At 47.1% G+C, this 13,098-nt stretch overlaps 1 protein-coding gene across 4 annotated transcripts in view; it reads right to left on the bottom strand.

Annotated features, from left to right (window-relative positions):
• The window catches only part of slit2 (slit homolog 2 (Drosophila)), a 132,244-nt gene that overhangs the window by 67,386 nt on the left and 51,760 nt on the right, over positions 1–13,098 (bottom strand). For all 4 annotated transcript variants that reach the window (XM_047333991.1, XM_035637608.2, XM_047333992.1 and 1 more), the window contains 4 exons: positions 11,362–11,950; positions 10,419–10,490; positions 8,557–8,628; positions 2,457–2,528 (listed from right to left, as the gene is read on the bottom strand). In XM_047333991.1, the coding sequence (XP_047189947.1) occupies positions 2,457–2,528; positions 8,557–8,628; positions 10,419–10,490; positions 11,362–11,576 (431 nt within the window). In that variant the 5' untranslated portion in view covers positions 11,577–11,950. The remainder of the gene's footprint in view (positions 1–2,456; positions 2,529–8,556; positions 8,629–10,418; positions 10,491–11,361; positions 11,951–13,098) is intronic.

The following is a 13,098-nucleotide window of genomic DNA, read 5'->3' as shown; positions in this document are numbered from 1 at the left end:
CTTTTGTTTGTGTGTTTTTAATAATGTTCGCTCAACACCAAAACCATTTCTGTTTACTGGGAATTCAGTTTATATACAATCAATTTAAATTAGCATTGAGCAAATATATTTTGTGGGAAATACAGGTAATGCTGCACATATATTACATATTTTAACAAAAAATGAGGGACAAAATGGAACTGATTTAATGTAAAATTGTATTAAATTGAAAACCTTCATATTCTCTTCCACTTTCTTATGGCAATATTCAGACGACTCTGTTGAGGTTAGAGATGAGAAACATTAAGGAGGCAGCATAATGTTTCTAAATCACTCTGACTCTTTACATCAAAGAGCAGAATATAAATAAGTCTGGAGCTGTGTGTCAGATCACTCCCTTGTTCACTCGTTCACTACTCCCTGTGGAATGGACACTAAATTATTTACTCTCTCGTGAGCTGTGAATCGAGATCTCAGACACTTATGAGTCATCATCACATTGCATCATCATTGACGGCTTCAGAGTCAAATGAGTGTTTTAGTGATCTAGAATTACAAACACACGCCTCTGTTATATGTCAACCTTCCTGGTCAAAAACATTCTTGCAGGTCATTATAATTCAGGCAGAATTATTGAAAATGTATGACATGGCTCACACCTGTCCTAGACCCAGGTTCATTTATCCCAGGAAACTCTAAATCGCCATACTGAGCAAAGGGTTAAACACGTACAGTATTCTCACACACATACACAGATTTTCCAAGCCTCACTTTTCCAAGAAAGTGAAAACATAATTTTCATAATAGTAGGTTAAGCAAGTGTTCATTTATAGCTCTACTGTTGCAAAAAAACAAACCCGGTCCAGTTCGCACATACCATCTGACCTCAATATAAAACTTAACAAGATTCCACTTCAGAGGTTCTCAAGGGTTTCTCGTTGTATTTTCTAAAAATACAAATACTCTGTAGGGGGGAGTAGAAGTTGAAATACGATTTAATATTGACCAAGCCGCCCTAAATAATATTGGCTTAGGCTCCCTCCACGGTTGTCGTTTCATTCTGAATGACTTCCATACGTCTGACGTGTCTGCTTGTAGCTTTGTGGCTGAACAGAGCCAGCTTGGCAATTTCCTCTTTCACTGTCATTTAGCAATTTTTCTGTTGATTTTCAGAGTTTTGTTACATATTGTTTTATATTTCACTGAAATTATGTGTTAAACAGATCCTCTGCTAAACACAAACATCTGACGAGCTGAAGCTTACACACACATATACTGTGCACACAATTACCATTGAGCTAACACACACACACACACACACACACACACACATAGAGGTCGCTTGTCTGCGACAGCTGAGCAGAGTGCAGTTGTATTTTTACCACGGCCCACACGATGAGCAAAATGCCAACTCTTGGCCTTGAGAAACTCTCTCTCTGTCAGACACACACACACACACACACAAACCCATCCACACACACACACACACACACACACACACACACACACACACACACACACACACACACACACACACACACACACACACACACACACACACACACACACTCGCAGAAACACTTACGCACATGCAGACACACTCCCTTAGACACGACAGGTCAAGCCCAGCCAACCACCGTGGCAGCCGCAGAACATAAACAACTTTCACACACTCTGTGAATCATCTGAGCATTTCAATATTGTTTTAGATAAATATATTCAGCCACACATATAAATATATAGAACCATAATGATTCCCTGAGACCACAAATGACCATGACGGGAAGTTGGTTCCCACAGTTTCAGCAGCGTTGCAGCCCAGCCCTGCAGTACTGGAAATCCACAGCTCGGTTTACGGCACAGGCGACCAGACAGAGACTGAAGGGTGGAAGGTGCTTGACAACAATAAACAGCGGTTTGTTGGGTTGAATGAAAACTGAGTTTGTCTATCTTTTTTTCTGCGTGTGAAACAGAAACCTGTTTCTACATCTCGCTGCTTATATCTCCCTTGATCTGTTGTGTTCATGACTTTCTCATCTCCATCCTCTCAGACACAGACACACACACACGCACACGCACACACACACACACACACACACACACACACACTCCCAGTGGGCAGCAGCTGTTGGAGTGTTAATCTCCATTAGCCACTGAACTGGCTTCTATGGAGAGGGCCATATAAAATATGTTCTCTCACTCCTTTATTCAAGTAAAACACCATGGCTGCATCACTGAGAAACCCAGATTTACTGTGTATAACATAATTCAGCATATAATTCAAGTAATAGTCAATATGCGATACACACAAACACCTCATTGTGTGCAACAACAATTCATCTGAATGACCTCGAGCCTTCTTCGCACTGCTCTTGTTAAGCAGAACACAAGAGAAATATAAATATGTATGTACAATATTTCAGTGAACAATTCAGAGGAATTGAGTGATGATGGTAAAAGAGAAAACGGGGACTTACAGTCTGTAAAGCTTTGTCGTTCCCAGGAAAAGCAGCTCGGGAAAGACGGCCAGATTATTCCGATTCAGGCGCCTGAAAAAACATAGCATGAATTAGAGAACAAACTCTAACTCACTCCCTCCAGACAGTATGGGTAAAGCGGTTAGATATATGTATAATTATCTTTTTAAAATAAAATTTGTATTTCCTGATAAGCATATCAAACTACATTTTGTTATTTTGATTGTAATGCAATTCAGTTTGTTCGAGGAAGTTTGAAAGAATAGGGAAGTTGACGGAGACACTTTTCAAACAACACACATGAAAAGTTTCTCAAAAACAATCTCCGGGTTACCCCTGATTTAAGGGGTACAACATGGCTGCCAGACAAACAGAGAACTCGAGAACGACGAAGGGAAGGTGGGGAAAAAGAGGAGAGAAGGGGTTTGGATGAAGGGTAGGGGGGAACTTTTTTTTTAACCACAAAGGCGGAGGAGAGGAGACGATGTGGGAAAAACAAACAGGCAGTCTGGCCGGGCTACCGAATGTGTGAAAAGGACCCCACTGAGTAAACAAGGCCCTCACAGCAGAAGAACTCACAACAACCCGTCATCACACACACACACACACACACACACACACACACACACACACACACACACACACACACACACACACACACACACAGAGACAAACAGACAAACAGAGGAGTTGAGAGAACTCGGGTGAGTTTAATAATCTGGGTGCGATCATTTAACCCTGGTTGAGTGGACTGAAGAGGTTTGTGTGCCGGTGTGTGTGGTTGTGCCTTGATGTGAGTCAGAGGAGAGTGAGGCCACTGTGTGACACAATGAGGGACAGGCTGCTTAAACAGTTTAACCCTGACACGCGCGCACGCACGCACGCACGCACGCACGCACGCACACACACACACACACACACACACACACACACACACACACACACACACACACACACACACACACACACACACACACACACACACACACACACACACACACACACACACACACACACACACTGTCTTGTCTCCATGACTTCTGAGGACATTACACTGACGTACATTCACTCTCTGAAGACTCTAACCTTCACCATACACAACCTCTCACAACGACATTGCTGTGCTGCCTGCTTCAGGAGATGAGAGACGAGATGAGATGAGATGAGATGAGATGAGATGAGATGGAGGAAGAAGGACAAACAGTAGAAAAGTGACTTCAAAGAAATAAAAACAAACACACAAGCACATATTAATTCCCAAAAATACATACATCTTCTGCCCAAGCAAATAAAATGTCACCGACTCCATTCAAAATGCCAAAAGTCTTTCTTTTATTCTCTCAATGACTTTTCCCTCTAAACCCCCGTCTTCCAACTCTTTCTGCTTCATCATTAGCCGCGGTGGACCCTCCTTAAAAAACATCAAACCCACTTTGTCCATCTTCCACCCACAAGTGCACAAGTATGTGAATGTGCTCGTGCACAAGCGCACAAACCGACACTCCACAGTTACATCAGAGGCCACTCAAATATTTAACATCCCGCAGAAATGATGTTTCTGAATTATTCACTGCTCTTCCGTTAATGCCGGCTCAGGCGGTTAAGAGCCCCACGTGGTTCCCGCAGAGAGGCCCACTCCCACTGCAGGTCCTGCCCAGCCATGAGCACCCGTTAGTGGGCTAGACCTCCGCTGGGAGGGTGCATGGACTGGTGCTGGAGGTGGGGAAGAGGAAAGGAGGACAGAGGGGGGTATGATCTCATCCTCTTAAAATAGATGCAATGCTGTCAGACTAGGAGACTGAGATAATGAAGTAAAGATCACAACCAGTCTGGCTCCTTCGCTTTAAATGCAATTTATATGTTATTTGTTAAGTTGAGTAGCCATGCAATCATCACCGTAACCATCTACTAGTATGTATGAAACTCGCAACAACTGCAAGACTCCCAATCACAAGACAGCATTCACTGCAAAAACAATCTACAGGCATCTGAAGTGGTTTAGGTTTGTTTCTGGACCTGATGAAATTTATTTTTGTGTGTGTGTGTGTGTGTGTGTGTGTGTGTGTGTGTGTGTGTGTGTGTGTGTGTATGCAACAGCCTCAGAGTACACCCACAGTCGTGTCTCATTGGTCAGAGTGTGGCTGAAAGTGAAGGAAGATTGAAGAGCCAGTGGTCTGAGGTGTGAGAGTTACTCCAACAAGCTAATGTCACACTGCAGCGTGGTGATAATCCCTGCAGTCATAAACAGATGCTCCAGGGCCACAAACCACACAGTACACACACACACACACACGTGCGCGCGCGCACACACACACACACACACACACACACACACACACACACTCCCACAAACACGTACAATGTGCCAAATCATCGTACATACACACATGCTTAAGTATATAAAACACACACACACACTCACGCTCACACAAACACACACACACACACACACACACACACACACAAAGAGAGTCCTAACACTGGCTGGAAAGGAAACAACAAACCACCTCAAAAACCCTATTACTCCACTGATGCCACTAGTGCCATGATACACATTTTGCACTAACAATCTGTCACACACACACACACACACACACACACACACACACACACACACACACACACACACACACACACACACACACACACACACACACACACACGTGTCTATGCATCTAGTCCAGCGGTTCACATGTTTGGTTCACAGCATCCCACATCTAAAGTGGAACAAGGTCCGTTGTTCACCTGTTGTTTACCTGCTTTAATCTGATCTATTATTTAAGCACTGATGACAGATACCATCTCTGCCCTAAAAACTGCCCTTTGTGGTACCTCAGACTGCAGGCTGGGCAGGGGCTCAGGAAAAAACTATCACAAATTACGCTTTAGACCGAACTGCTGTAGTGGAAATGGCTAATTTTTAATTTCAAGCTGTACTGTTTATAAAAATAAGAATGAAAAAAAAATGCCCTGAAGTTAATGTTATCACTCACTGGGTTCAGAGCTCATCATCTAATACTAATCCAGGGCTTTTCTCTGAATCAATATCCTGCTATCTGGGATCACTGTTATAATTATCTTTTGCCATTCAGATTGTCCACATATCACAACATGATCACTTGGTTTGAGACTTTATTATCTAGCTTGTAATCACTGCTGATAGACACATCCCACTGTAGTCAGTTTTACAATTATTCATTGCTGTTGAAATGATCTCTGACATTGTGATCACTCAATTACAGGCTAATTATCTTGGGCTTTATTTCACTGCTGTTCTCTGAAATTATCGTCTCAATGCCTGTAATTACTGTTTTGTTTCTCTCCGCATCTCTGTGGCTGTTATCTGCTTCAATCTCACAGACTTTGAATTGGATAGAGGCTATAAACCAGTCAAATGGGAGCGAAGGATAAGAGGATCAGGAACTCCTCTCTTCCCTGTCCTGCACCCACAGGGAGAGTGTGAAGAATGTATGACATTCCTGCATGCACAGGACAACGCGGAGAGAGAACAAGATGGGTGGGTATGGGAGAAAAACATGAGGAGAGGCTGAAGTATGAATGAAAGAAAGACAGAAGGCATGAGTGGGTGTAAAGGGGGGGGATCCAGATAAAACCAGTACTGACAGAGCAGCCTTGCGTGAGTGAATGCGCATGCATGACTTTATCCATACAAATGCATGTGTTGTGCATGTGCACGTGTGTGTTGTGACATGCCTATCTCCTCCGCACCTCCTTTGACCACCTCACCCCTCCTCCACACCCCCCAGCTACTGCCCCACACCTGACCCTGCCCTGCCCAGCGCTGCAGGGCCTGTCGCAAAAAAAGGATGAGAGGGGGAACCGTTTTCCACCCCCGTGGGGGGCAGTCACTGTGGATCCGTCAGTCCAGCTTAGGGTCCTCTCCTCTGGGCAGCGGTGCCCAGCAGGCCCCCTTCCAGCCCCCCCAGAGGACGGAGGCCTTTGAAATGAGCCCCCAGACTCCAGACTCCGGAGATGCGCCTTTGTTTGGCGGCTGCAGGGGGGCATTGATGACTGACTCCATCTTTGTGTTTGTGAACATGCCACGCTAGAGACGCTGAATTATAGTTGAGAGCCCTTGTGAGGACAACAGAAAACAGCCATGTTGTGTCAGAAAGTTAGCTGCCGTCAAAGGTGTTTGTCGCCATCTGGGACAAGGCCGAGCAAAGGAGTCGGCAAGTGTCGTCTGACAGTAAATGTCAAAGAATAGTCTACCTTAAAGGCACTTGGACGAGAAGCTTGTTTTGCTCATATGTATGCACGGACCACACCAGCATGTACCATCTCTTTGTACGGAGGGTCGTCAGCATCAAAGTTTTACGGTTAAAGCCATAGGCAGTGAAATATCGCCCTCTTTGTCCACAACTCTGGGCAGGAATTCCCAGAACTACTTAGCTGGACAAAACTCAGTGTTGGTTTCATGAGAAACACCAGCGGATTCCCTGTAGTGGTCGACAGAGCTCCTCTCTCTCTCTCTGTCAACACTAGAACAGTTATAGTGCAGCAGGCAGCAGCAGCAGGCACAGCAGGACCAAGACAAGAACAACCGGGGAAATCATGATATCTCATCCTTTTCATCCCGAAGACTCCGGAGAAATGTTTTACCCCAAAACAACTATTAAAAATATCATCCACTTTTATTTGATTTACTACTGCATGTACATTTGTGTATGTGCACAGGTGGATACTGTATCTCTGAGTGTATCCGGGTATGTCTGTGTCTCTGTCGATGTGTGTGCAAGCAGTGAGATTTTTATGTGTCTTTAATTAAAAGCTTGCCGGTTAAACCTCCTCAGACTTAGTCACAGTCTGCTGCATTCCATGTGTGTCATTGGCCGACAGTCAAGCCGTGCGCACACACACACACACACACACACACACACACACACACACACACACACACACACACACACACACACACACACACACACACACACACACACACACACACACACACACAAGCACATATATGGACTGCTAACCCATCAAGCAAAGTTGACAGTTGACACAAAGGACATATCAGCAGTCAGGGGTCCACATCCCCCTTCTGTCTTGCTCCCTCTCAGACGGCCAAGACTTAATTATGCCATAACTGCCTTAGGCTCGGATGCTGGATACCAGTGATTCCAGGCCAGCGCCGTAACAACCTTTGGCCGCTCCTCAGTCGCAGCCCCATGACTCATTCACTCAGTTTCTCTTGGACTGAAACGTAGACAGCTTCATATCCCAGCAGTCAGTTTAGAGTATGGTGACAAATTGAAGGGAAAGTCTGAATATATGACTTGAGAGAAACACATTAAATGCTTCCATAGAAGGCACGAGGGGTCGGAGAATGGACTGAGTATGAGAGTGATTGAATACCTGCAGGAAAAGTGTTAGGGCCCATTCGGAGAGTCCCAGACAAATGTTGGACAATCACGGAAGAAATGTGGTGAAATATTTTACCCTTGGTCCAAAACAATGAATCCTAGATGACATGTCCACTGATGGCGGATTTAAAGATTTGGCAACTAAAGATAGTCGGTGTCAAAATTCTGCCACAACTCATATCTACACTCGCCGATACGCTTCTTTTTAAAAACAATGTTACAAATAAAAGCACCAGGACAATTTCCAGACCTTAGTGAAGTTTTACTGCCTTTCGAAACATGACAGCAGAAATAGATGAAATGTCTCTGCCAACACTTTTCACCACATTACGACTAGAACTACAATTCAATGGGTCCTCAAGGCAGTTGAATCTAATCTGGTCTGAATCTAATGATTGCTGTTATCACAGTGTGTCGGTGCCTTTGAACAGTGCTCTCTACCACCATCATCAAAACACCACGAGGGACTATCATTCAGAAGAACAGTGTTAATCCCTCCCGTAGAACTGCCAATACTTTATTAAGACACTTCATATCGGTTCTTGTCTTTCATTTTTGACCCATCTGTGTTTTAGAAGTGTCTGTATCTGCTTGCCACATTTTTTTTTTGGATTGAATACTTTCTTTTTCAAAGGATAGGAATCCCGTATAAAATAGAGAAAATGTGCTAAGGGATAAAATGGCGACTGCTACGACATAACAACGTTACTCACAGTCTCTCCAGCTCCTTCAGGTCCTGGAAGGCTCCTCTCTCGATCGTGGTGATTTTGTTCTCCATTAGCTGCCTGAAAGACAAACACCGGGAGATCGAGAGGATGAGCAGGAGCGAGAAAAAAGAGAGTGATAGAGAAACACATACGCACTGACAGGGTGATTTGTGCATTGAAACCTTGAGAGGCCAAAGAAAAGGTGCAAAGACGGCTGGATGTGGCCACAGATAAGAGAGAAGAGAGGAAGAGCTGGTGAAGGAGAGTCAGGGCACCAGAGATTGACGGGGGAGAGGAGAGGGAGGGCGAGATTGAGAAGATAGGTGACAGCGGTCGTGGGGGAAAAAAAGGAGGAAAAACGGATTGGTGGAGACGGAAAGTGAAAGAATGTTGAAACAGCAAGAGAGAGAGAGAGGAGACAATCAGCAGCAGGTCGATAGAGCCCCAGAATTGACTTTAAAACTGGCCCATCAGTTGGACAGCGACTCATCCATCATCCAATTTACTCTATCTAACCACATAGCTGTGACTACTCATTCACTTACACTAGCACAACTCCACAAGGAGCAGTGTGCTGACCGAGCCAAGCAGCCACGCGCACGCACAGGGCTGCATCTTACACTTACACTTTCATTAATCTGATGATTTTTTCCCCTTGATTCATCGATTGTGAAAAAGGGGGCTTCTTACGATATCCCTGTGTCCAAAGTAATGTCTTCAAAATCCTTCATATAACCAACGAACAGCACCAAAGCCAAATGTGTTTCGTCGAATATCAGATGTGACCAAATAAGCAGCAAACCCTCACGTTTGACTTGCAGGACGCAGGAGCCTGCGTTGAGTTTTTATTTTTATTTTACGAGGTCGACTAAGCTAATTGTTGCGGCTCTAATTGAAAACGGTGGAGTGTGATTGTGAGTGTTCTAGGGTGGACGTGAACACACGGGAAACAGCATGAACACACACACACACACACACACACACACACACACACAACCAATTAAGAACATAATCTCTGGAGGAATTCCAACAATGTGTATTCCCTGCCATTCACTTTACTGAATAGCACACACACGCACGCACGCACACACACACACTCTCACACACACACTCACTCACTCACACACAGACACACACACCAACACTCACACACACACACACACACACACACACACACACACACTCACTCACTCACTCACTCACACACACACACACACACACACACACTCTCCCTGTCCCAGGCTTGGAGCAGGGACACTCTTCAGCCGGATTCATCCCAGGTAAGAAACCTGGTCTTCCCTTCCACCCTTCCCTTCCCTCCTCTCCTCTCCAGCTGCATTCCTCCCCGCGCCGTGAGACCTAATGACCGCTATCTCTTTCCCCTCCTCGCCCTCCATCACTTCCTGGCCAGCGCGCTAATCACTCCAGCACATGGAGCCGCGGGGCCCGGTGGTTAAAATAAGCCCCTCCTGACACTTCCACTGGCAGATTAACACGACGGCATTAACAGGTGCCGCCGCTGTTCTGTGCAGACACACACGCACGCGCACATGCACGCGCACGCACTCGGTGAAACCACCGCTTCGCGTCCCACGACGAGGCGGCGCGGTGCCGCATGCGGCAGCGCCGCGGCTGGACGAGCCCGCTGGCGCCGGGGCGGGTCAGTGGACGGTTCGAATCCGCGTGTTGTAGTATTTGGACAAGTTGTTGGAGAAATGCAAAGTGCTGCTTGGTCAGAGCCCTGCGTAAGAGTATTTTACTTTTTGTTTGTTTTGTAATTTGCATGTGCAAACGACGAGCGAAGACAAAAGGATGCGAATGAAATAGATCTAAAAAAAAAAAAAAAAAGAAGAAACTAAAACACTCACAGCACTCGCAGATGCCTCAGTCCTGCGAAATCCGTCTTGGTGATTTTGGTGAGGTTGTTTGCATTCAGGTCCCTGAAGACAGACAGATCGACATGTTAATGCACCAGGACCGAGCAGCTGTCGAACGGGCCACATTTTAATTTCATCAAAGGGTCTTTGACTGATAAAACACGGGATTCTTTTCTCTTTCTTTTTTTTTCTGTTTGTAACTCAGAGCCACTTGTCCAAATCCGTTTTTGATTAACTTGCTGGTCTCCAGACAAGCCGATGCGGTCTATGGAGGCTGTGCTAATGCAACAGTGCGAAACCGCCAACACGACCGCAGCGGTGCCCCGAACTCCAGCTCCACGCTCGGTCCTCCCGAGCACCGTGTTTCCTTTTCATTTATCCACTGGACAAATTCAATTTTCACATCAGCTGGATGCAGCAGAATTTATAATGAAACATGGATCTTAAGTGTGGGGTGTGTTTTTTTTTGTGTTTGTTTTTTTGACATTGGTTGGTTCAAATGTTAAACTCTTAAGATGTGGTCGTGGGAAATAAACCCTCACGTCAGCGGGCAGTTTCAAAAGGATGGAATACACAAGTGCAACAACCAGTGTTACAATCAATTGTAGGAATATCAGACGATGATCATAATGGCGATATCTTTTAGTGTAACTGTAGTTGCCAGACAGTGTGAGGAAATATCCGTAAACTCATTTGATCCCTCCTGGAAAGAAAAAAACACCCCACAGCGTTATTAAATGTGCAATTAAAACTACCACGAGTTGATTAGAGCACACTTCTCATCCAGCATCATAATCACACTCAAGGAACACTGGTCATGTTCTGTTGCTTTTCCCCGTTGAGAGGTGTCCAATCTGTTGGGACACCTGGGCTGCGTATGGACACAATTCCAAACTGCGCTGTCGGGGGGGGGGGGTCACCCCTGGGTACTCACAGTCTCTCCGTGTTGCGGGGTATGTTCCGTGGCACGCTGCGGAGCCCTTGGCCGTGACAGTCCACCGTGGTGCCGGTGCAGGAGCACTGGGTCGGGCAGGGCTGACCGTCCGCTCCGCCGGACAGGACCAGGACCAGGACCAGGACAGCCGCCAGCAGCCCTCGCGCTGTCGCCGGGGAGCGGCCAGGGCCAACGGGGCTCAGAGCTCCCACCATCACTGCGGCAAGTGGGGGCCAATGTGAGACCCGCGGAACGCCGAGGAGATCCGAGGGCGTTCAGCAAAGAAAAGCCCCGAAAGAGCGCACCCAACTCTGCACTGTACGAACTACGTCCCCCCTCGTCGCCGTCCTCCGGTCTCTGTCAGACGTATGTTTCTGAGATTTCTTCTCGCGCTGACTTCACATCTGGGTCTTCTCGGAGGGGGCTCTGTGTATCGAGGCTGTGCGCCGGGAGTTTGGTCCCCCTGGGCGGGGAGAGGGGGAGTCGACGAGGCGGTGGACCGGCTCTCTCGCTGCGCTACAGCGGCGCAAACTTCCACATGTCCGCGGCATGCGGTGCGCAAATCCCCCGTTGTGTCCGCGTGCGTAACCTAAATGTGTGCGTAAAGGAACACCTCAAACCTCGACCTGATCCAGGGAAACACTCTCTCTCACACACACACTTTAGTGCGTACACACACACAGACACACACACACACACACACACACTCCAGGTGAGGCTGTCTTGGTTATTAATTCACAACACGCGCCCGGCGAGGAGGCGGCGGCGGCACTCGTATCTTCCCAAAAGCTCAGCAGAGGTCACCGCGGTGGCTGGATATGGATTCCGATAATGTATCGATTGCCAGTGAGCGGAAAGGGTGTAGGCAACGTGAGAGAGGGGGGAGCCCCGTGAAAGACCAGCGCGCACTACTATAATCCAACTGTGCGTGGTGCGTCAAAGCGCTGCTCCCGAGTGTGAGTGACTGAGAGGGAGAGAGAGAGAGAGAGAGGGAGGGAGGGAGGGAGGGAGAGAGAGAGAGGGAGAGAGAGGGAGGGAGAGAGGGAGAGAGAGAGAGAGAGAGAGAGAGAGACGAGAGGGAGAGAGAGAGAGGGAGAGAGAGAGGGAGAGAGAGAGAGAGAGGGAGAGAGACGAGAGAGAGAGAGGGAGAGAGAGAGAGGGAGGGAGAGAGAGAGAGAGGGAGGGAGGGAGGGAGGGAGGGAGAGAGAGAGAGGGAGAGAGAGAGAGAGACGAGAGAGAGAGAGAGAGGGAGAGAGAGAGAGAGACGAGAGAGAGAGAGAGAGGGAGAGAGAGAGAGGGAGGGAGAGAGAGAGAGAGGGAGGGAGAGAGAGGGAGGGAGGGAGAGAGAGAGAGAGACGAGAGCGGGCACGTCTGCTACTGCGTCTGTCCACACAACTCTCTCTCTCACACACACACACACACACACACACACTGCGTTTCCCCTCGAGCAGCAGCAGGTCTCCACCTGGCCGTCAGTCAAACAGCAACAGTTCGATGTGGGAAGGGGACTCTCCTCACTGCAGTGTCCCGGTCACCTGACGCCTTATTTATCTGGCCTCAGGAAGGCGACAGAGCTTCTTAGTGAAAACTATATGTGGGGGGGAAAAAACCCCAAAAACCCATCTGATTCTTGAAAGTCCTCGTCTGGACAAAGACACGAGGTGCGCATTTGCAGGCAAGTCCTGCGAGTTTAAGTATAGGCGTTGGGATGGACACGAGTTGATGATCACAGAGCAA

This window comes from Scophthalmus maximus, chromosome 8 (assembly GCF_022379125.1).
Source record: "Scophthalmus maximus strain ysfricsl-2021 chromosome 8, ASM2237912v1, whole genome shotgun sequence".
In the NCBI taxonomy this organism is placed as follows: Eukaryota; Metazoa; Chordata; class Actinopteri; order Pleuronectiformes; family Scophthalmidae; genus Scophthalmus; species Scophthalmus maximus.
The sequence above is the reverse complement of the archived record's forward strand: the minus strand, read 5'-3'. Positions and strand labels throughout refer to the sequence as shown.